This window comes from Schistocerca americana, chromosome 1, assembly GCF_021461395.2.
Source record: "Schistocerca americana isolate TAMUIC-IGC-003095 chromosome 1, iqSchAmer2.1, whole genome shotgun sequence".
Taxonomy (NCBI): Eukaryota; Metazoa; Arthropoda; class Insecta; order Orthoptera; family Acrididae; genus Schistocerca; species Schistocerca americana.
Genome location: NC_060119.1, coordinates 865,498,794 through 865,524,783, shown reverse-complemented (window position 1 = coordinate 865,524,783; position 25,990 = coordinate 865,498,794). Strand labels below are relative to the sequence as shown.

The 25,990-nt window shown below is 42.2% G+C and overlaps 1 protein-coding gene across 1 annotated transcript in view; it reads left to right on the top strand.

Moving 5' to 3' along the window:
• Positions 1–25,990, top strand: part of LOC124613913 — a 132,397-nt gene that overhangs the window by 15,747 nt on the left and 90,660 nt on the right. Inside the window, exon 2 of the mRNA XM_047142665.1 lies at positions 23,737–23,920. Coding sequence (XP_046998621.1) covers positions 23,745–23,920 — 176 coding nt within the window. The 5' untranslated portion in view covers positions 23,737–23,744. The remainder of the gene's footprint in view (positions 1–23,736; positions 23,921–25,990) is intronic.

The window sequence follows — 25,990 nt, the reverse complement described above, 5'->3', positions numbered from 1 at the left end:
ACGTTGTGAAATTCACGTGGCTCTCTGTTTATCTCAACAGCAGTCTTCTGTAGGTCGCCCTTTGACATCCTCCTGACGAAATTCTTAGTTCGGAGTGTAACTTTGCTGGGCCTTCCCGTTCTTTTTGTCTATATCTGTGGTCGCTGTAAATCGTTCTTCGTATTCCAAACACTCAAAATTTGTCTGGACAGACAAAAATCCTGAGCAACATCTGCCTGCATCTTGCCTCACTGTAGGGCATCGGCTACCGCATTTTTTATATTGCTGAATACTCTTTTACCTTCTGCATGTTGCGAACTACCTAAAAGCAAAACAAAAGCGAATGTAAACCAAAGATATTCGACATAATACTCGCGTAGGAAATTGTTTTCCGACAAAGAAAACACATTGTCAAAATACAAGGTGTATCAGAAAGAATCATCCGATTTAAAACTATCATAACGATCATGTTATCTGAGATACACTATGTTATCAAAAGTATCCGGACACCTGGCTGAAAATGACTTACAAGTTCGTGGCGCCCTCCATCGGTAATGCTGGAATTCAATATGGTGTTGGCCCACCCTTGGCCTTGATTACAGCTTCCACTCTCGCAGGCATACGTTCAATCAGGTGCTGGAAGATTTCTTGGGGAATGGCAGCCCATTCTTCACGGAGTGCTGCACTGAGGTGAGGTATCGATGTCACTCGGTGAGGCATGGCACAAGTCGGCGTTACAAAACATCCCAAAGATGTTCTATAGGATTCAGGTTAGGACTCTCTGCAGGCCAGTCCATTACAGGGATGTTATTATCGTGTAACCACTCCGCCACAGGCCGTGCATTATGAACAGGTGCTCAGTTGTGTTGAAAGATGCAATCTCTATCCCCGAATTGCTCTTCAACAGTGGGAAGCAAGAAGGTGCTTAAAACATCAATGTATACATGTGCTGTGATAGTGTCATACAAAACAAGGGGTGCAAGCCCCCTCCTTGAAACACACGACCATATCATAACACCACTGCCTCCGAATTTTACTGTTGGCACTACACAGGCTGGTAGATGAAGTTCACCGGACTTCCGCGTACCACCGTGAGTTTTGCGGAGCGCCCCATTCTGCTTTCTCACGATGTCTTAATGAATTCTGAGGTCGCTGATATGGAATACCTGGCAGTAGGTGGCACCACAATGAACCTAATATGAAAAACATGTTTTTGGGGATGTCCAGATACTTTTGATCATGTAGTGTATGTGCGTGTACAACATACTGTTGGAAAGAACAAACCGGACAGAACAAACTCTTAAGTTTTACATGGTTCCCGCTAGGTAGCACAGGCATCTGGAAGAGCGGGAATTTTTGAATCAAAGGTTACTGAACGATGGCTCGGTCGCACTGGACCAAATGATTCAGCCTTACATTACTGGCCCTCAAGGTCACTGGACATGACTGTATGTGATTATTTCTTGTGGGGATTTGTAAAAGACTCTGTTTATGTGCCTCCGTTACCAACAACAGTGAATGAATTGAGACAACGCATAGCTGTAGCTGTGGAAGCTGCAACTCAAGACATGCTCGCTGCAATGTGGGAACAATTTGAATATCGCATTGACATATGCCATGCATCTCAAGAGTCAGCTTCATTTTATGATTTGACCTTCTGCTTTCCAAATTCTACAGAAGTGCGGGCCATTTGGGAAATCTCCTGCACCTCTTCTTGTCGTGGCTTTGCATCTCCACGTGCAATTCAACTATTTGGGCGGAGGGCATCTTCTGGGGTACGTCATCTTCTTCCACTGTCTCCCATCCTCTTGTGTCCCCATGACAATATTGAATTTCTTGGCACCCGACATCCAGCACGGTAGTCAGTCCATTGTGGTTGAGCTGCCATTCACCCACTTGGTGGAAGCCCCCTGACAAACACAGGGATTGCACTGCTGATGCCTGAGCTGTGAACTCCCCACGTATTCCAAGGAGTAGATGCTCATCTTCTTGGGGCATCGGGACTCCCAGCAACAGCCATCATGCCAGATGGCCTTTGCTGTGGCTGGGTGACGCCCATGGGGACAGCCCCTGATCAGAGTGGGTGGCATCAGGGCAGATGACCCGCAATGAAGCGGACCAAGTTACCTTTTGCAGGGGACAGAATGGCCCCAGCAGTCTCTAAAAAAGGAAAAGTTGACTTTAATGCTGAGAAGTATGACCCCAAATCGTTCTCGTCCCTAGTCGCTTCATTGGACGAATGTAGATCCATAGACAACAGAGAGCCTTATTCGCCAAGGTATTTAGTCTGCAGCAGAACGGATGGAGACTCCTTCCTAGTTATGAAGCCTCAATTTTTGTTGAATATCTCGAGTATAAGTTTGGGGAAGTGGCTGCGCTGTCAAAAATGAAAAGTGGGGCAGTCATCATACAGACAGCATCCCCCGCCCGGTCCTGTGTGCTAATCGCCTGTGACCACCTGGGTGATATTCCCATTTCCGTCAACCCCATAAAAGCCTCAACATGGTCCAGGGGATTATTTTTTATTTTTTCTGGCGACGAGCTCCGCGCCAATTTAGAACAGTGGGATGTTCATTTCATCTGGCGTGTCTACAGGGCATCCAAAGGCAATAGGGTTGCTATGGGTGCCTTCATCTTGGCCTTTGAGGGTGAGTCACTGCCTGAAAAGGTCAAGGTGATGGTTTATCGCTGTGACGTCGAACCTTACGTCCCTCCCCCTATGTGGTGCTTTAAGTGCTGGAAATTCGGACACTTGTCTTCCCGCTGCAATTCCAACACCACATGTAGAGACTGCGGACGTACACTGTATCCAAATACTCCATGTGCGAACTTGTGTCAGCTATGGAGAGTACGACTTCTCCTGCTCGCCAGACTGCACAGTACTCCAAAAGGAGCGGAAAATTATGGAGTACAATATCCTGAACCAGCTGACTTACCAAGAGGCTAAACATAAATTTGAATGATTGCACCCCATTTGGTTGACATCCACATATGCTGCAGCAATGTCAACATCACCCTCTCATGTGCCAGTACTTCCACACTCCCTGCCGCGTACAGTGGGCTCTCTGGGCCACCCTAATACATCTGGACCCTTGGTGGTAGGGGGCATATCTTCTTCTGTTGCTCTCAAAGCACCTACTTCAGGAGCAATACCAACCCCCCCAAAAGCCTGGGACATCGGTCCCCTCCTCCCAGCCTCCTCTGGCTCCTTGAGACCCTCCCTCCCATGGTCTCTATTAATGCGACAGTGAACACTTACCAGTGGCTGAAGGAGCCACAAGCTGCTGGCCGAAGGGCTTCACGATTTTCCACCGTTCCTGAAGCTACTTCAGAGATGCCCTCCCAGCAAGCCCCTACAAAGAACTGGGAGAGCAAGCAAATGAAGAATTCTACTAAGAAACAGGACCTTCAGTGGTCCTTACACCACCACTCCCCACCAGTCCTGTATTTGAGGACGAGATGGAGATTTTAGCATCCCCCAAGGACCTGGCTCTCATCGCCACCTCATCTACAATGGCGACGGATACAAATACTCAACCAGTGGCGGCAGGTGATGCTACGACATAACCTGCCTCCTTGGTCACTAAATGTCTTCTCTGATTCCAGATAGCGTCATCTTCCAGTGGAACTGCAACGGTTTTTTCTCCCACCTGTCTGAGTTTCATCAACTTTTAAGCGTTACACCTGCTTTTTGCATTGTTCTTCCGGAAACCTGGTTTGACCCCCGCACTTCATGGCTATTGGGGGTAATACAAAAACCGTCCTGCCTGTGACAGACTGTCAGGTGGAGTTTGCATTTTTGTCCTTACCTCTGCCTGTAGTGAACCTGTGCCCCTTCAAACACTTTTATAAGCTATGGTTGTCAGGGTGAGGACAATGCAGAAAATTACCATATGTAATATCTACCTCGCTCCAGATGGTGACACACCGCCCCATGTATTTGCTGCACTTATTTGGCAACCCCCCCCCCCCCCCAACATTTTCTCATTCTGGGTGATTTTAATGCCGATAACCCTTTGTGGGGAGGAACCAAGATCACTGGCTATGGCAAAGATGTTGAAGATCTGCTAACTCAACTCGACCTTTGCCTCCTAAATACAAGTGCCCCCACACATTTCAATGTGGCAATGGCACATATTCAGTCACTGATCTCTCGGTTTGCAGTCCTGGCCTTTTCCCATATATCCACTGGAGTGCACATGACGACTTGTGTGGTAGTGAACACTTTCCACTGTTCCTGTCCCTACCATTGCATCCCTCATCTCATCACTTGCCCAGGTGGACTCGTCCCAAGGCTGACTGGGACACTTTCACATCCGCTACCACCGTTGAATCTCCGTTGCATGCCACCATTGATGATTTGATTCACACCATTACTAATACCATTATTGTTGCAGCCGAATCTGCAATCCCTTGTTCCTGCAGTTGCTACTGGCGGAAATCAGTGCCTTGGTGGTCGCCAAAAATCGCTTAGGTGGGCTCTCTAAACACCATAAGCGCCATCTGTCCCTGTGGAATCTCATTGCCTTCAAACAGCTCCATGCCCAGGTTCGCTTACTCATCAGACGAAGGAAGCAGGAGTGTTTGGAATGCTATGTCTCCACCATTGGAACACGAACCTCCCCTTCCCAGGTTTGGAGAAAGCTCCACCGACTCTACGGCTGTCAGACATCTGTAGGTGTCCCTGGAATTTCCACAAATGGAGCTGTATCTGCTGATGCAGGCATAAACGCAGAGCGTCTTGCTGAGCATTATGCTCACATCGCTGAGTCTGGGAATTATCACCCCACTTTTCGTCTCCGCAAACAGTGGGTGGAAGGACAACACCTCTCTTTTGCTCCATGCCACCGTGAACCATATAATGCTCCATTCAGTGCGTGGAAATTTCTCAGTGCTCTTGCCGACTGCCCTGACACATCCCATGGCCCATACTGCATACATACGCAAATGCTGAAACATTTGTCAGCGTATTCCCAGCGCCACCTCCTTGCCGTCTTCAACTGCATCTGGAGCGATGGCGAATTCCCATCACAGTGGTGGGAAAGTATCATCGTCTCAGTGCTAAAGCCTGCTGAGAACCCACTAAATGTTGATAGCTATCGTTCTATCAGCCTAACTAACGTTCTGTGCAAGCTATTCGAACATATGGTGAGCCAGCGGTTGTGTTCGCTTCTTGAGTCTCAGGGCCTTCTGCCTTCATCCTGGGGCAGTTTTCGCCAAGGACGCTCAGCCATCGACAAGTTGGTGCACCTGGAATCTGCCATTCGATTGCCCTTTTCCTGGCGACAGCACCTTATTGCCGTCTTTCTCGACCTGACGAAGGCCAATGATACCCCTTGACGACACCACATCCTCGCTACTCTGCATGAGTAGGGTCTCTGGGACCTGCTCCTGATCTTTATACAGAACTTTATGTCGCTCTGCACTTTCAGAGTTCGCGTTGGTGCATCCCACAGTGCACCCCATATACAAGAGAATGGGGACCCACAGGGTTCTGTCCTGAGTGCCCCACTATTTTTAATTGCCGCCAATGGTTTCGCATTAGCAGTAGGATCGTCAGTCTCTCCCCTCCTATATGCTGACGATTTTTATATTTCCTTCACTCCTCTTCTATTGTTATGGCTGAACGCTGGCTGTAGGGAGCTATACGGAAGGCACAGTCGTCGGCCCTCACTCAAGGCTTTCAGTTTTCGGCCGCCAAAACTTGCGTCATGCACTTCTGTCATCGTCGTACTGCAATCCCTATCCAGAACTTTACCCCGATGACCAACTACTAGATGTAGTGGAGACTTGCCGCTTTTTGGGGCTGGTATTCGACGCCCACTTAACTTGGCTTCCCCATCTTCATCAGCTTAAGTACAAGTGCTGGCGGCACCTTAGTATTATTCGATGCCTGAGGCAGACTGACTGGGGTGCTGGTCGTTTTGCACTGCTGCAGCTGTACAAAACCCACGTACAATCCCGTATTGAGTATGGAAACGTGGTGTATGGTTCAGCATCGCCCTGCGCACTGTGTCTGCTGGACCCTATCCACCACTGTGGAGTTCGCCTCGTGAAGGGGGCCTTCCAAATGAGCCCTGTGCACAGCCTCCTTGTGGAAGCTGGCATTCCTTCATTGCTGCTCCAGCGGCAACTATTGCTCGCAAATTATACCGCCCACGTTCACAGTTCGCCCTGGCATCCACATTACCGTCTCATTTTTCGTAACACGGCGATCCATCTCCCACAACGGCGGTCCAGCACTGGGAATCCCCTCGCTGTCCGTCTCCGGTCGCTTCTTAATGATTTTGACGTTTTCCCCTGACTACCTTTCCTGCAGGTCCACTTCTGTACATCCCCATGGCCCATTCCTCGGCCACGGCTTCGCCTGGGCCTATCACAAGGCCCAAAAGGCTCCGTTCCACCTGAGGTCCTCTGCTGAGAATGTCTCTCTTCTCAGCGATTTCCAGGGCTCAGAAATAGTCTACACCGATGGATCAATGGTCGACAGTCTTGTTGGCTTCGCTTACACTCACGTTGGACATACTGAACAGCGCTCCTTGCCGGATGGCTGCAGTGTTTTCACTACAGAGTTGGTAGCCATTCATCGCGCCCTTAAACATATCCGCTCCTGCACCGGTGAGTCCTTCGTCAACTGTAGTGACTCCTTAAGCAGCCTACAAGTTTTCGACCAGTGCTTCCCTCGTCATCCTTTAGTAATGACCACCCATGAGTCTCTTTATGCCCTCAAGAACAGTGGACGTTCAGTGACCTTCATCCGGACCCCAGGACATGTCAGGATACTGGGCAATGCATTTACTGACCACCTGGCCAAACAGGCTACCAGTAAGCCAACTCTGCAGATTGGCCTGCTGGAGACCGATTTGAGATCGGTCTTCCGCCACAAAGTTTTCACGATCTGGGATACTGAATGGTGCACCCTCAGGACACCAAATAAACTCCGTGTTACCAAGGAGACAACAAATGTGTGGCGGTTCTCTATGCGAGGCACTAGAAGGGAATCTGTTGTCCTTTGCCGGCTCTGCATCGACCATACGTGGCTAACACATGCTCACCTCCTCCTTCGCAAGGACCGAATACGGTGTCGCTGTGGCTCTCCTATGACTATCGCCCACATCTTGTTGGACCGCCCAATTTTAGCCACTCTGCAGCAGACTTTTAACCTTCGCAGCTCCCTGCGTATGGCGTTGGGCAGCAATGCCTCAACAGCAGATTTAGTTTTACGTTTTATTCTTGAGGCAGGGGTTTTATCGTACCAACTAAAGGTGGGCATCTGGCCTTCTCTCTGAGGCCTCCACCCTCCCGCCGATTTCACTCTCTGTCATCATTTCTGTGCATTTTGTTTGCCTTGTTGTTCGTCTTTTCCCTATGTGTGTTCATCTTGTCTTTTTGCTGGACATTTTCGTGTGTCTCAGAGTGACTGGTTCATTCTCTTTTATTCTTGTGATCAGCCAGCTCAGACCACCTGCTCTATGGTTTTAATATTTCCCTCTACTTTTCTTTGTGGTTTCCGTTTTCCCCCTTTTTTGTTCCTTTCTTTCGTTTTCTCTTTCGGTGTGGTTCCCCATTCCTTTTACCCCTTTTTAACTCCACAAATTAAATTTGGGTGTTGTTTTACCTTGAACCTTGTTTGCGTCAGGATAAAGAGACTGATGACCCTGTAGTTTGGTCCCTTTATATCCCAAACCAACCAATCAACCAATCTAAAGCTGTTTTAATCGTGGTAGTTCGATTCTTTTAAGAACCACAGGTTGACTGGTGTATTACGATATTCCTAACCCGGGGCACGGTCCGCGTTACTGGATGCCTGCCTACAAAAATTTTATTTTCAATATTTCAGATAATTATTGACCCAATTTAAGAATTAAAAATCCTTTCATAATCTAGGCTACTCATTAACCCTAGCAATACCAACGCACGTTACGAGGGGGAGGGGGAGAGAGTTACTTTATTACTTTATGCAAAAATCATCAATATTCGTTATTTGTTGATGACTTAACATCAACAACACACATTTTAAAGATATTCTGATGCGTAAGTAAGGTCTGGAATCTGGAAGCATCTTTTAGCACTCTCTTAGCATTATCAGTGCAATTTCAGTAAGGTGTATTGCCAACGGGGGTGGGGAGAGGGTTTACTTTATGCCCACGTAAAAAGATTTAAGAAATGCAAATTTCAGAAATTCGTTGTTGTGTTTTACGCATGACTCACTGCGAGCAAACTAGTCAGACTATATTAGTCCATTTGCGGTATTTGAGAGTGAGAGTGCTTTACGTATAATCCTGGACATTCCCAAAATTTTTTCCTGTAGAAACCCACCATAAAATGGTGAAAGGAAAAGAGTTTCTCGCTTTCTACACTTCCACTGTTCAAAATTTCAGAATCGTGCATGATGTTTTAATTGATTACTTCCTTAGCACTAATTCTATTCGAAACACAATTTGCAGACTCTTATCTACATAAACAACTGAATGTACCTGCAGAATGATGTTACGCGTACAAGTTCTGTAGATATGTCGTCATAAACAGTGAGTTGCGTGAAGAACCAGTTTTTGCTTAAAACGATGCACAAATTACCCAGATTTTACTCATCCAGTGTTCGATAATGAGAACACTTAGTTCATTGCGACAAACATTAAACATAATTTCAACCTTTTTCTTAATGCAAATAATCCTGTCTGAGAAACAACCGCTACTGAGCATTGTAACAGAGGTTGAAAATGCCGTTTCAGTTGTAAGGTTCTTTTTATTTTTCAGTATTTAAAACATGACTGGTTTCGGGCTGTTACATGGCCATCATCAGATATAACTTTGTGCTGTGACTCTGAGCGCCGCGGAGCCCTGCGCTCCGTGCTTGCTGATGAAACACCGCGTCCTCTACTTGGAGTCACAGCAGCATGATGGCCATGTAAGAGCCCGAAACCGGTTGTGTTTTAACTACTGAAAAATAAAATGAACCTTAAAACTGGATGAATAAAAATAAAATACTGACTAATGCTCAAAATGGGTTTAGAAAGAACAGATCCACAGAAACGGCAGTCTACTAATTCATGAAAATGACTCTAAATGCCTTAGACGAGAACGAATTAAGCTGTGGAATATTCTTAGATTTATCTAAAGCATTTGATTTAGTCAGCCATGACTTATTGCTTATGAAACTAGAACGTTATGGGGTCTGGGGACTTGCTTTCAAATGGTTCATGTCTTATCTCTCTGATACACAACAGAAAGTACAAATATGTCATGAAGGCAAAGAGTATCTTTCAGATTTAAAAAAAACTAGCTATGGTGTGCCCCAGGGTTCCGTGTTAGGCCCTCTATTGTTCTTGGTGTACATAAACGATTTGCCAAACCATCTGACAGTTGCAGAAATGGTGATGTTCGCTGACGACACTAGCATTTTTATAAAAGGATACACTGAGGATGATCTACAACAGTGTGTCTCTAGGACAATAAATGAGACAGAAAAATGGTTTAGTGATAATGCTTTGATCATAAATAAGGATAAAACAGTATTGTTGCATTTCAGTAATATTAAAAGTAAAGCTAGAAGAAGAGTAAAAACTGAGTTAGGGAACTATGTTGTTGCACAAGCTCCATACACAAAATTCCTCAGTATATGGATGGATGAACACTTGAGGTGGGAAAAACATCTAGAAGTTTTGAGTAAAAAATTAAGTAAATGCTGCTCTGTGCTAAGAATGCACCGGGAATGTTGCAACACCAAATCATTGCTGTGTGCCTATTATGCTTACATGAACAGTTTGCTTAGATATGTTGTGATATTGTGGGGAAATACAGGTGCAGCAAAACAAGCTTTCAAACTTCATAAAAGGGCTATTAGAATAATGAAAGGGGTTCCTTGCAGAGTGTCATGCAGGGAAATATTTAAAGAATTTAAAATAATCACTCTTCTTAGCTTATACATCTATGAATGTGTATGCTTTCTGAAAACTCACCAGGAGTTTTCAACATTTAATAATCTGGTTGAAAACCATGAAACAAGGAACAGGGATGATTTTCGCAGAGACACCCACAAAGGAGCACTCTACCGAAAAAGTGTAACCTACCAGCCCAAAATACTTTTTAGTGCATTGCCTTCTACAATAAAGAAAATTAAAGAATTTCATAAATTCAAGGTAGATCTTAAACAAATTTTACTAACACATACTTTTTATAGCATTAAAGAATATCTGAATATGGAAAAGTAATATTATTTATATACACTGATAAAAAATATTTGTATTTATTATCCAAGTTTTTGAAACAAATTAAAGATAATAAACTGTATTGTAATTGACTACATCCATACAATCTATATTGTTAACGGATGAATAAAGAGATTGATTGATTGATTGATTGGTATTTTCAACTTCTGCCTATTCTTAACATTCCCCCCCTCACATACATGACAAATTTTTAAACATTAACTCCTTTGAAAAGCAATCAGACACTTGAAGCTGTTTTCTACATAATTTGTTTGACTCTTTAACAAATGCTATGACAAACACTGTTTAGTTTCCTTGCAGTATGTGTAACAAGTATTCGAGCAACTAGTTATTTTGGTTTTGCTGCTTCTTTGGGAGATGAAGCAATGTACTAACAAAAATGTACACCACAGATTTGAAGTGTGTTTTTTTCCTACGCGAAGCACAAAAGATTAAATACATTAAGTCAAATAAAATAAATCTTTGAACATTTGTCCATTTTTTTTACACACAGCAAGGAATATTTGGACATCTAGGAGTTTTACTTTTAATACATTCTGTGGAGATATGCTTTTGCTAAGATCCATCTAATGTATTTTGGAATTGTTTTCACATACTAACATTACGAAGTTGAAGATGGCATGGAAATGTGTCACTATCAACATACAGGGAGGGCTGGAAATGGAACCTTGGCCGATTGCGTTTCTACTAGGTACTTATGGGTACGTGAATGACGCCTCGGCTATGCTTATCTTATGGTTATGTTGATTAGTACGGTCCCTAATCTCTGCTAGCATCCTCAGGCAGTTGACATAAACATTGTACTTACTGTAAACAGTGCGAAAAGTTTAACATTTACTAACCTGACTATGGCAAAGCAACAAGAATGAGTACTAGTGTATTTAAGTAAACAGATCCCTGTACATCGTGCGCATCTTTCCCGCTTGTGAACCATTTGCTGTCCTCCTCTCTCAGCCGTCATTCTTGTTTGAAGTTACCAATATGTTCATATATACCGAGGTGACAAAAGTCATGGGATACCTCTAAATATCGTGTCGGACCTTCTTTTGCCCGGCTTAATGCAGCAGCTTGACATGGCATGGACAGAAAATATGTTAGAAGTTCCCTCCAGAAATATTGAGCCATCCTGCCTCCATAGCTGCCCATAATTTCGAAAGTGTTTCCAGTGCAGGATTTTACGTACGACCTTACCTCTCGATGATGTCCCATAAATGTTCGATTGGCCTGATGTCGGGCGATCTGGGTGGCCAGATCATTGGGTCGAATTGTCCAGAACATACTTCAGACCAGTCATGAAGGATTGTGACCTGATGATATGGCGAATTGTCATCCATAAAAACTCCATCATTGTGTGGTAACATGTAGCCCATGAACAGCTGCAGATGATCTCCAAGAAAACGAACATAACTAATGATTGGTTCAATTGGACCAGAGAACCATTAACATTATGGAGCGACTAAAAACTTGCACAGTGCCTTGTTGACAACTTGGGTCCATGGCTTCGTGGGCTCTGCGCCACAACGGAACTCTGCCGTCAGCTCTTAGCAACTGAAATTGGGCCTCATCTGACCAGGCCACACTTGTTCAAGTCTTCTAGGGTCCAACCGATTCGGTTGCGAGCCTAGGAGAGGCGCTGGAGGCAATGTCGTGCTGTTAGCAAAGGCACTCGCTGTCGGTCGTCTGCTGCCATTGCCCGTTAATGCCAAATTTCACTACTGTCCTAACTGATAAACGTTTGTCGTACTTTCCACATTGATATCTGCAGTCATTTCACACAGTTTTGGTTGTCTGTTAGCACTGACAACTATGCAAACACTGCTGCTCTTGGTCATGAAATGAAGGCCATCAGCCACTGCGTTGTCCGGGGTGAGAGGTAATGCCTGAAATCCCTGAAATTTGGTTTCTCAGCACGCTCTTGACACTGTGAACGTCAGAATATTGGATTCCATAACAATTTCCGAAATGGAATGCCCTATAAATTAGCTCCAGGTATCATTCTGCATTCAAAAGTCTGTTAAGTACCATCATGGCACCATAAACACGTCGGAAACCCTTTCACATGAATCATCTGAGTACACCATGACTTTTGTCACCTCAGTGTACAGTGGAGTCACATTATTATGGCCACCAATTAGTGTAGACCGAAATCGGAAACATGTACATGTCTGCTCAACAAAGCACCGTGAAGGATGTGGTGGAAGGAGTGTAACAGTTAATGCGGGCTTCTTTTCATTACATTCATATATGGCTCATAGGAAGAGTGATTTATCCCTTTGGAAGTGATTCAGAGGTGGCTGTAGTATATTCCTTGAGATATCATTTAAAGCTGGTCCTTGAAACTTCGTAAGTAGGCTTTTTTGGGATAGTTTGGGTCTGTCTTCAGACACCTGCCAGTTCAGTTTTTTCAACATTTCTGTGCCAGTCTCACATGGGTCAAACAAATCTGCGACCATTAGTGCTGCACTTCCTTATATACATTCAATATCCCTTGTTAGTGCTGTTTGGTACAAGCAATATTCTTGGGTGGACTGCACAAGTGTTTTGTAGGGAATCTCATTTGTAGACTGATTGCATTTCCCTAAATTCTACCAGTGAACCGATGTCTACCATCTGCTTTATCAACAACTGAGCCAATGTGATCATATAAATGCAAATTGTTACACCTGGGTATTAGTACATGTTGACCAGTTCGAGCTGTGACTAGTTGATATTGTATAGTTGGAGAATTACACTTTTTCCCTCCTCATGAAGTACACAGTTTTAAATTAATCAACACCTAAAGCAAGTTGCCAATCTTGTGCCACCTTGAACTCTTTATCAAACTCTGTCTAAATATTTGTACAGCTTTTTTTGGACAGTACTTTATTATAGCTGTTCCATGCAAGACGCAGGGTGCAGATGAATCTGCATGCACAGTTGTGACCAAGCAGGGTCGACAGGGGGCCAGATAAATTCGTGAAACCATAATTACGGTCCTCTAAACATTGTCAGAAATGTCAGGCACTCATACGTACTACATTGTTTTCGTGAAAGATTGTGTATATGTTTAGGGAAATGCAGTCATCATTTATAGATCTATACTGTTCATGATGATGTATTCATAATCTTTCAGTAGTATGGATGGCCTTAGAGAATTCCACTCGGGTTTTTGTAGAGTGTTACGCAATGGCCAGCAGATTGTGCGCTCATTGCAGTTGTTGGAGAGAGATGATCCTTTACTTTTTCACCTGACACTCAGCGCCTCAAGTACAGTCCATGAAGTCATTATCCAGTATGATTTACACCTCTTGATTGACATCTGCCTGTGCTTGTAAAGCATCAGTGGACTTATGCCAGTACGCTTCACATTCAGCAATTAATGATTACTTTTGAAATTGGGGTCAAGACGTCCCCTTCATATAGCTCTTGAATTATCCTGACTGTGCTTTATTGACTACATCCCAGTCATCCCAGGAGGTAACATTTCTCGATGATTTACAAGTATGTATTACAGATAACCAGTTTGCCTTTAATATGGTTTTAGTTCCGATAGTACTTATCACAGATGCAGTGACTGTTCTTTTGCATCAGGGTCCCTCATTCTGAAAACTTTACTGAACTTTTGTTTTAGGTATATCTGACAAAACTGTGGCTCATTCAAACCGTGCCCTGATCCGCTATACGCTGAGAGACAGAGAGAAAGATTATACCAAAATGCATCTGTGTAAGACGTTTGCACCCCCAGTGGTGTATTGTGTTTTGTGGGCATCCACACTGATTTCCACTTCTCTGCTCAGTAATGTGCTTTTGCCATAAGAGCATACACACCTTCTCAAATTGCAGGGTCCAAACAAGGTGCTGTAGTGGCAAGAGGCTGCACTAAGAGGATGGGGTTTCAGATCCCCTCCTGGTGAATCAGTTTTACGTTTTCTGTGATTTTTCCCATAATTGATAAAGGCAAATTCCAGGAAGACACTTTTGAAAGGGCACTGCCAAATTCATTACTTAATCTTCCAACCCATGCTTGCGATCTTCTCTCGTGATCTCGTCGTCATCAAATGTTGAAACCTGATCTTCCTTCCTTTCAAACTGGTGAAAATATGGGGTGATGTGAAGTAAAATAAATGCAAAAAGATAATTTAAATCAGAATAATGTAGCATAAATGTCAATTTCAAGTTTGTAGTAGTTAACTTTCTTATTTAGTTGGAACTTTGATGTCATTCTTGATGTATAAATGTTTGGAGTACCTTCTTAAAACTCTTCAATATAAGCATCAACATTTCTTCTTACTCAAGCTGCAATATCTTTGTGATATTGAGTTCCCATTTGTCTACTCTAGAAGGCTTGCAAGTCTAGACTTTCGGTTTCAGGTAACTCCGCAGGAGGCGGCACAGTAAAACAAATCTTGGTAACCTGGGTGTCAAGGACCAGCGTTGAAAGGCTTGACTAAATATTGGTACATAATTTTCCTATAAAATATTCTTCCCAGGTCTTACCACTTGGTTTGTGGTTGTTATGTTGTTGAAATGTTATATCTTGGGACACTGATTCAAGACCTTCCACATTCTGGATTTTTAGGAAAACACATCAATAACAACATGAAAAAATAGCGCATCAATGTCAGTGTTATTGCAACTTGTAGTGTCTTATACTTACTACTCACCATATCCGAACGGATACTTGACTTAATGGAGAAGTCTTTCGTGTAACTATTTTGAATTTTATGGTGATAAAAAAGTCAATGGTTTCGCCTGTGTACATTACCATTCTAATGGAACTGTTTCCTGTCAGTTATCAAAAACACGTCATCGAAAGCCAAAACACTTTCCATTCGTCAGGAACATCTTCGAGCAGATATTGAATAATCATTATGTTTTATTTGCGCAGTTTCAGATCATCATTTAACTTGTGCTGTAGTGAGTGGAGAGATCACCGGATGAGGAGAATGAGGCCTAGTGGAGTAGTAGTGACTCAGAAAGCGAACATAAATTGGAACCTAGGGCACGGCACTATTGCGTCCCTGTCCCATACCGGCGCACGGGGCACAACACTTTATTGGTACCACTACCCTCCAGAAACATATACAGTAATACAATATATAGAATTTATTCTAGTAATAAATCTAGTTTGTCTTGCAGATTATTTGGCGCCCCTCACCAAGTGGTGTCCTTAGTGTCATAGACCCTCCTTGTTGCCCCCCTCCTCCTATTTCCCCATTACGCCACTGACCTTCACATCTGTTGGAAAGGCTCAACTGGTTTTCTCTGAATAACTTTTTTAGCTGCTCAAAATTATTCCACTCACTTTGTCATGATGAAATGGCATCGTTGTGGAGAAAGACTGGAATCATTATTTTCAGATTCACTACTCTACAACAAAACCTTCATCATCGGCCTCAGCTGTATGTGCAGTGTTACTTGTGCTAAAGGTGCTAAAGGTGCTGGGGGCATATGTAAGGATTCTGCCTATTACTCTGCTCTACACTGTGCTTGTAGTACGACGTAACATCCACGCCACAATCTTTTAGTGCTAGCGTGTAGTGTCGTATATGGCCCAGAAGGCAGTAACTAAGCACAACAGGCAAAAAATGTCACTCCCAGGAGACCTCATACCAATATACTGTGTAACACTGCCTGTAGCCATTGTACTGACTTGGCAGGCACTTAGTTCTGAATTGCAGAATAGTCACGTAGATGTAGACTTCAGCAAGAAAGTCTAAAAGTTTCTTCAGGTATGCCATATACAGCAGAAGCCATTCATTGATGATTAGTTTCCAAAGAGCTACCAAATTGGTGACATGTTGATTTATGAATTTCAAGTGCAGCTATATGTGCTGCTGTGAGCAGTGGCATTTTGCAAGATACCAAACTCGAAATATCCATTCCAAGCAGTTACCTTTGCAGTGTTTGTTTGGAAATAGTTAATATGGGCCTGCTTCACTATCATGATTTGTATATCAGTGGGGTTAGGGGGCCACTTAACCATCTCACACAAATTTTACACCATATACAGTGTTCCAAAGCACCCAATGTGCTCCTTTAAGTAGGTGACTAATATTTTGTCTGATAAGCGTATGTCTCCATACAGTGCAGTTTTATTGAACATGTTAGCCATATATAAGTGTGTGCAATAAGCTCTTCTCCAGATGCCACATTGCCAACTCACAACGTGAATATTTTCGTGGGCTATACATAGAGGTAAGTTGTTATGATGTAGGAGGTGGTCATAGTGATTTGACTTAGCTGTATTTAACCCCAAAGGCCAGTGACCCGTGTCTGCGGGTAGATGGCAGCTCTGTCTTTACCTTCATATGTGAGAAATGGGTGTTTACAGCTGCAGCTGGAGCCATCTCAAACACCACAACAACAAGAAGTCAGTCGACGGTGCTCCTTAAGATCGAGGTGTTTGCCAAGAAGCAGGTTGCCCAGTGAGTACGACCTCTGGTGGTCGATGCCTCGAGGACGGGCTCGAGGCAGAGGCCGTGGCTGCCGTCGTCCATCAGGACCGGGCACCCGCCGGGGCACTAGCAGGGCCTCTGCGGTTCGTGCCAAGCTGATGGGGCCCACTGCGCACCCACAGCTACCTCCTGTGGCTCCCAAATTTGATGCCCCTCCTCTTCCTCCATCAATGACAGCGACACAGCTTGTTCCAAATCAGCCAATGGTGCCGCGACTGCCACCTCCTGCTGAGGAGCGTTCGCAGGACTCTAGACTCTTGACTCCTTCGTGGTCTGCTGTCTTCAAGTACCACTTAGCGGCAGACATTGGTCAGTTAGTGCAGAGTAAGGGGAGGCGTTCTCATTCTGTTGCAGATTCTGAGAAAGCTAAAGTGCGCTTGAGCTTCAACACTGAACTGTTGACCACAAATATTCGTAGGTCTTCTACAGGCGATGAATCGAGTGCTTACACATCTGTGCCCCTAAGTCCACAATCCTCTTCTGAGAGCAGTACACAATACTTGGATAACTTTGACTCCCATTCCATGGGAGAACTTGAAAGTAGGAGCTCTGGTACCGATCCTGATGCAGATGAGCAAAGTCAGACAGTATCTGAAGGTACAGCACAAAGTTCTGGTGCTCCTTGGAGCCGGGTGACAGATTCCAAAATCCTTGAAAACAGCTTTGTAAACAAATTCAAATTTATTAACTCCGAAAACCAAGAGAAACCTTTTTTCTCAGATCACAATGCTAATTTTTTGTCCCATTTCACAAGTATTTCAACTTCGGAAGTGCTTCAGTCTGACAATGAAAACAGTGTGAGTGCTGATGCACTACCTAGTAAACAACAGTGCTTCCATTCTACAGTTCGTTTCACATCGTATAATGATGCCACGTACCGTTCCAAAGAGGCTAGCAGTGCAGAAAATGAGATATCATGCATCGGTCAGAGGTTCAGTGTACCAAGGAGTACAGTGTGGGAGTTCGCACCACCATTAGAGTTGCCAACCATGTGGCCAGTGCCATTTGACAGACCAACCAAACAAAGTGTAGAATTTATTACAAGCACTAGACCTGACAAAGTGTTATTGGATAATCAGTGTTTGGAACAATATGCAAATATAGCAAGTTGCCAACCAGATTTTACATCACATTCAAGTAATACCAGTAGCATATTTTCTCACCGCAGTGTTTCAAAATGGAGATTCAAGCATCCTCCAAAAAGGTACTTGTCGAAACTAAGGCTTGTAAAGTCAGCAAATGTACCACTGAAGAGAAGCCAGACAGTTGTGTGTTCAAATGCATTGACTACACTAGAGGAATTTTTTTCAGTTTTTTGCAACAGGTGCCGTCCTCCTGGCCGCACACATCCTAGAAGTCAGAATAAAATAATTAAGAAAAGGTATCACAAAAAGTACTGGACTAATCTACATATTTTAAAGAATAGTAAGCTGTCAAATATTACAGATGAAAATGGAGAAATTAAGTGCTCCTCTTGCCATAGGCTACTTTGGAAATGCCACAAAAACAAGGACATGTTCAAAATTAAAGAGATGACCCCAAACCACCACGATGCTCTAGGCTCCAACTGTTCAGTGAATGAAACTGGACAGCTCACAGGAATAGGAGAGTCAGAAACTGAAGATACAGTGTTGAAAACTACAAAGAGAGTACAAAACCAGTTATCACATTCTTCTGACAAGGAATGTTCACACATTCCAAGTACTACTGCCGAAGGTGATGGCCCAAAAACTGTGAAAGATTGTCAACATCTGAATCATAATTTAGACCCTACTTACAAAGTCAAATTGCAGAAAGTAACGTTTATAGTGTGTGTGACAGATGAGAGACAGACTGAGACTATTGTTGAGTCGCAGCGTGTCCAAGTGCCATGCCAGACTGGCAGAGAATTCATGGAAATAAGTAACAAGTCAAACCCATATCCTTACAAAATCTCAGGAATTTTTGGATCAGAAAATGGCATTTCTGCTTGCTTGGAGGACAAAGGTGACCTCAGCAATGAATTCGATTTTGACATAAGCAATTCTGGTGAGCTCACTTTGCCAAGCTATGAAGCACAACTTGTGGTGAGTAAAGATAAAGCTGAAGCTTGGAACCTTGGGGAGAATAGTGTCTTTCTTGCTCTGATGTGCAAACATAGCTCTTGTGCTGAAGGCATCTCACACTGTGACCAAACTGCAGAGATGACAGCTTGTAATCATGAAACTGACTCACCGGTGAACATTCCACAAATTCTTGACGACACAAGAGGGCATTCTAATTCAGTCAAGAATGTACGCAAAGCACCATTTGAGGAAATGTCGTCTAACAGAAACGAAACCATAGGGCATAAAAATAGCTACATTCAGACTAAAGAGATGGATACTCTTACTGGTGAAGCTGACCATCCCGTTGTAATTCACCAACCAAATGGCTGTACAGGAGGGCAGCTTACTTCCATTCAGAATGGGCACAGTGGAAGCAATCATAAATCATCAGAGAAAATATCATCTAACATGAATGAAACTGTAAGTCATAAGAAGAACATCACTCAGACTAAATGGATGACATCGCATCATCATGACTCTTCAGTCATAATGCCCAAAACAGTTCATAACAAGGGAGAGCACCTTAATTCCACCAAGAACACACACAGTGAAGGCACTGATGCACAACGAGAAGAAATTTCATCTGTAGTGACTGAAATGTTGGATCATAATGAGAAATCTGCATTAGGCAGTAGACATAATGAAAATGCCAACCTGAATTCCACTGTGGATGCCTGTGAAGAGACAGAGTGTTTTGTTTGCATTAAAGAGGAGGATAAAGTTTCAGTGGCAGGAGACAGCAAGGAAACCTCAAAAGTGGTGAATGCTAACTTGTTGCAGAACACTGATACGTCTTCTAATCACAGTACATGTAGGGAGGAAACTGCTGCTTGTGAAAACACCCATGTACCTTTTGGCAACAGTGTAACAGTGAAGGAGGAGGCAGTAAAGGATGAAGAAGAAGGTTTTGGACCTGACGGAACTTGCTCCTCTTGTTTTATGTGTGCTGAGGAGAAGAAACAGATGCGTCACATGTCAGCGACGATCAATACAGGGACAGTAGTTGTTGCCAAATCATCTTCCATTTTTGCTTCCAAAGATAAATTGGTGGTACAAAGTCGGCAGACTGATGAATCCTCTGCTGGTAGTAGCTCTGACACACACAATGACAGAAATAACTCAAATGGGAAAGTAGAGACATTGCTTGTTCAGTCTTCAAACAGCAGTACTAATGATATTGATCTGTCCATGAGTGACAGTGAAGAACTAAACCAAGGTGTTAATTCTAGCAGGAGCCCTAGGGAAACTGCTGAAGAAGTCTCTGAAGGAAATGAGGACAGGTCACTTAACAGTACAGAGCCTGTAACTGGTCAACAGGTGGAGCCTCTGATGATGGAATTACAGGATTCAGTTAGGCCTCCTGTTTTTGTATATGGTGGCAACAATGATTGTATTGAGGAACAACTGAATTTACCGTCATCCAATACCACTGAAACTTTTGATGATGTGGCAAGTGAGCATGAAGCAGATGAAGTTGTAGATGAGCTTTGTAATATCTTTAGCGAAAATTTTGAAGATTCTTGTACATCAGAAATTCCAATTAATGATACAGTGGGTTCTGTGATGCTCATGGAGAAAGGCACTGAATACAGATTGTGCAGCATTCAGGAAGAACTTCCAGAGCTAAATGTACCACATGCAAGTGACAAACAATTTGGAATTACACATGAAGGTGGATTCCAACAGAATTGTAATATTTCTTCCAGTAATGAATCTCATAATTGTGTCATTATCAAAGATGAGGTACATAACCTTCCTACTGAAAGTACTGAAGATAGTCAAAATGCAGAAAATGAAATGAATAATAATACATCTTCTGTGATGCCACATGAACAGAATGTAGAATACAGACTGTGCAATTTCCAGGAGGATTTTTGCAGTACCATTCAACCTGTAATTAAACATGATGATAGATACCAACAGAATTATGACACATCTTCCACTAACGAGAGCCATAGCAATCTTATTATCAAATATGAGAGCTCTTCTGACCAGGAATATGGAAGCTGCTTTACAGATTCTGAAACAGGCAGTGATAGTGATGAAAGTGTGAAAATAGTAGCTGAAATTAGGTGTTCAGGAGGTACTTCAAATAATCAGCCTGATGGTAGACTGTTGCATACATCTCCTCTGAGCAGTACTATCAGTGAAGACACTTTTGAGTTTGTAGGTTCTGGGTGTAGCCCAATGTCATCTATGACTGAAATGAAGCATCCTAAAAGTTTTTTTACGAATCAAGTTGATGACAGACCTGTACCTAAATCTCCTCTGAGCAATTTTATTACCAAAGACACTTGCAACTCTGTAGATTCAGGTTGCACTTCCACATTAGATAGGATTACAATAAAGCATTCAAAAGTTACTTCAAATAACAAATCTGTTGACAATCAGGTGTCCATGTATCCTCAGTACAGCTTAAATTCTGAAGCAACTTGTGAGTCTTTATGCATGTCCACTTTTGCTAGGACACTTGACAACTCTGTAGATTGTAATACTACAAGTGCAGCAGAAACAATTCATAGCTTAGAAACTAAAGCAGGTTCCCCAGAAATGGAACAGACAAGTGATCGTCCTATTCGTGTTTCCATACCACTCTCAAGTATTACAGATCCAGGGCTTCTGGAAAGGCTGGTGTCAGAAAGAAACCGGAGAACAGCAGATCATACAGGAGCTTCTCTAACACAAACACCTGAGAAAACAACTTTGAAAAAATCAAGTGAAGTACTGTGTTCACCTCCATTCAAGATCAAAATGAAGGCTGTAAACAGATATGGTAAGCATTACATTTCATACAGCTACAAAGTTGTCATTCTGCATGGAATTCGTACCTTCTATTTGTTTGTAATAAGATTTAAGTTACTGAGCATACTATTTTTGACTGGTAGTTCGCTTCGTATGGTATAAAGGAAAGCAGCAATGCACCACATTGAGTGGGTGTTGAGCAGTGGAGAAGCACATAAGAAGTCATAGTGCACATGTGTAGTGTGTGCCTATCTCTCTCTCACTCTCTCTCCCTCGCCCCTCTCTCTCTCTCTCTCTCTCTCTCTCTCTCTCTCTGATGTACAAATTTCTGCAGACCTTTTTTGAACACCACACATACAGTCTGCACATATACAATCTATAGTGTGTTCCCTGAATAAGGACACAAATTTGATAGCTGGACAATATTACTTATTTCTTATGTGCATTGCTGCTCACCAGTGCTTCATCTATATAGTAAGTGTTCTTTTTTCTTAATGTAATTTTGTATCCTTTGGCCGGCCGAAGTGGCCGTGCGGTTAAAGGCGCTGCAGGCTGGAACCGCAAGACCGCTACGGTCGCAGGTTCGAATCCTGCCTCGGGCATGGATGTTTGTGATGTCCTTAGGTTAGTTAGGTTTAACTAGTTCTAAGTTCTAGGGGACTAATGACCTCAGCAGTCGAGTCCCATAGTGCTCAGAGCCATTTGAACCATTTTTTTTGTATCCTTTGTTTGGGATTTTCCATTAATGTGTAATATATTAATTTAGTATTGCTAAGCAGCATGTGTAATATGCATGGGTAAATTCATTTGCTTGTTGTGTCATCACCTTATGATTCTGTCTGCGAAAATATTTTTTTTATTTTTATTTTCTTGCACTGTGTAGTTTTATGGGCACGTAAGAACAGTTAAATATTTTGACTGATTCAACTGTGTGGTCTTGGTGAATCTTTATACTTAATAGGTAACAGTAAAATAATTTTGTTTTCAGATGGTAACTGGCATACCACACTTTTATGATGCTCATGAACTGAGTAATGCATCTTGAAACAAACAGAGCAGAACAAAAAAAATTGTAAAGCTTAATTTCTTTTGCATGCTTGTTTTGTCTTTGGAGGTGAACCACTTTCTTGAACACACATGGAATATATTGTAGAATATTGCTCTGTCAACTGTGCCACTGGCTTTGGAAATCCAGAGGAGACCTGAATTAGGCTGAAAACACTCCTACTGACTGTGAGGCATATTTCAAATATTGCCATGTGAACACAGTTTATTTATTCATGCCATATAGCAAATAATTCTGTGTGTTAAGTCAATCATTGGTGCAACAGTGTAGATGTCTCAATTTCAGTCATAATGCTCATGAAAGAAGACAATGTAGGCATATGTGGACAAAAATGAGTGGGAAATTTATAATCAAGTGTTAATGCTTGTAAAATCACAAAAATGTGTCATTGCTGTTTCAGCCCTCACAGTTAAGATGTATTTTAAGGGGTTCTACACTCTTACTTCTTTACACATGTCTTGCAGTTCCTGTCTCTCTGTGCTCATCAATATCTACTAAACAAGAATCACAGCTGGACTGAAACTATGTCTGCAAGAGGATGTAAGGTGTAAAAAAACTACTTTACTGATTATACAATTCTGTACCAGATTATGAATTGGATCCGCATTTTTGCCTTTGCATCGACAAGCAAACATACAAAACACTTGGTCAGTGACTGTGTGACAGTTCACATAAGCATGTATCATCACTTTTAATTAAACCAAGTTCCCATGGTGCATGAGAGACAGATGTGCTATGATATCTTGCATTAGTTCAGAGTAAAATGTGGCGGAAAGGAAGTGGCCTCAGTCTGTGTACCAAACAAGTGTTGGTATTTTGTGAAGAAGGTGTAGTGTTTGAATTAAACCCATATTAATGTAATACCTGTTCCAGTCAAGTGCAGTGAAACATTGTTGATAATAGTATTATAGATTTTATTCTGTCTATAATCAGTTGATTATTATTGGCTTATTTTCTTCATCACACACATAAAATGTTAGTTTGGTTCTCTTGGTCATTCTACAGTTTCATTTTTATTTTCACAATAAAGGTAATTATTTTAAAAAAGATAATGACAATAGTCCAAACATAGCAAATATGGTGAAATTATCAAAGAGCATTCTGTAATGACTGCAATGGTATTTTCCTTCTTCAGTCTTGTTGAATCATATGGGTTCCCAAAAGTTATTTGATAATATTTTTTAAATAAATTTCAGAGATCGTAATGAATGGTAGAGGAAAAAGAACATTTGAAAAAGTGTCCCAAACAAAGGAAGTTGATGATCTGTCACTAGTGGCAGATCTGCCTTCACACAAAGGGTCAGAGAAGAAGCATGAAAATGGTGATACAGGAGCCAGAGATGTAATAGAATCATCAAGCAGTGCCGCTACTAAAAACAGGTAAGTGCAGCACTGTCACCAGGAAGGTACAGTTTCGTATGTTGCCTTGGTTCATGGATGAACATAGACAGCACTTCCCATATTTGTTGTTCTCCCTTAACCACTGGAATTCTTGGGATAAAAGTACCTTTGATTCGAGAATTATTCATTTGTGTTGTTCAATATGCTCACTGTAAGTAAAGACACCATGTGTGACTGACCTTCGTAAAATTCCTTACCAACAAAGGGGAAAAAATAATTTTTGACGTCTTGCCTGTTGGCTTCTGTTGCAGGATCCATGGACAAAATTTGTTTAACTGTTGTCCTGACATTTCACCAATATAAATGGTTGGCACTGTCAAAGATTCAACCTCTATTGTTACTAGTGGACTGGAGTTGAGCCCTCAGTTTGAGATTATGTGAATCAGGACCCTGGTTTCTGGTAATGACTAGGAGAAAGCCTACACAAGTTGGCGCGACAGATGCATATATAATCTCCAGCTGTGGGCTCAACTCCAATCCACCAGCAGCAATTGAAAGTGAACCTTTGACAATGTCAGTCACTTGTACCAGTCACTCGTACTGGTGAAATATTAGAAAAATCATTAAACAAATGTCGGACAAAGATGCCAGTACAAAAGCTAACAGGAAATACATCAACAAGTGGCCATGAAAACATCAAAAATTCTGTAAAATAAGTTATGTTTAGCATTTCTGAACACAGTTAGAAAGGTTCCTAGTCCTTTTTTAGGTCGGGAAACTGGAAAATGTTTGTGGTCATGTCTGGAAAATGGTGGTTGTGCAACAGCTTCAGACCAGTTACTGATGTGCTAGCAGGACCATTGAGGCAATGAAAGTAACTTTTTTGTCCTCTGATCTTAGATCTTCTGCTTCAGTTCACTGTACAGCCTGAGAATGGTGCACATTAGGAGCCATTGATTGTTTTGCTCTTCTCCAAGCATTTATGTAATACAGCTAATGTTGTTTTCAGACTATGATTAATGATAGCTCTTTGTTGTACAAGTGCAGTTTATATTAGCTGCTTGTGTCTGGTGATGAATGTTTACACTTCATAATTGAATGTGTGATTCACAGAACATGATCCGTGAGGGAACAGATTAAAACTCTTTTACTGTTCTTATATGCTTGAATGTTTTATCCATAAATCACTTCCCGCTATTGTCTTCATAGTTATCTCTCAATTGTTTTGCTTTGCTTCATTCAGCTTTTTAAAGTAACTTTTGAAGATAAATATTCTATACTCTATGGGCTATTCATGTGGCAAAGCACTCATTTATCGTAATGCCACTGTATAAAGGAGAAAGTGAAGACTTGAGTACTAGTTTTATACAGTGGAACCTCGCATAGAAAGCATAATTCGTACCAGAATCTTAGTGCAAAACACTCTTTAAGCAAAACAATCTGTCCAATATGTAAAATACGATAATGCGTTCCATGCAGAAAAAATAATAAAATTTTTATCTTACTCATGCCATTAGTTCAAAGAAAATTATGCATACAATATTATGTATTTTATTATTCATGATACATAACTAATTCTTTTTTTACTAGGAAGCTATCAATAGTCACTTGTTTCTGCTGATGCTTCAACACTTTGAAAAAATCTGACACAGCATTATCACCAAATAAATTTTGTAGCACTTATAGCCACTCCTTTATTGGGGTGATGATTCTCAATGTTTGATGCAGCTGATCCCATGCTTTCAGCATTTCTCTTGTTGTGCCAGAAGATTGCTGCTTTGCTGTTACTGCCTCCTCCTCCTCCTGACTTCTTACCAGAACTGCTTGCTGTGAAATACACTGCAACTTTGTAAGCTCTTTGGTAGTCGTTTCATGGCTATGATCTTCGACAAGCTCATTGAAGTCATTGTCATCCACTTCTAGCCACATGCTCTTGGCCAAAGACACAATCTCGTTGACTACAATCTCCACAGGTACTGAGTCAAATGCCTCAGAGTCACATTCGACAACACACACTGGCCAAAGCTTCTTCCTAGCAGAAGTGAGAGTTCTCTTGGTAATCCCTTCCCACACCTTTTTGATCAACTTGATGCAGGCAATGATGTTGAA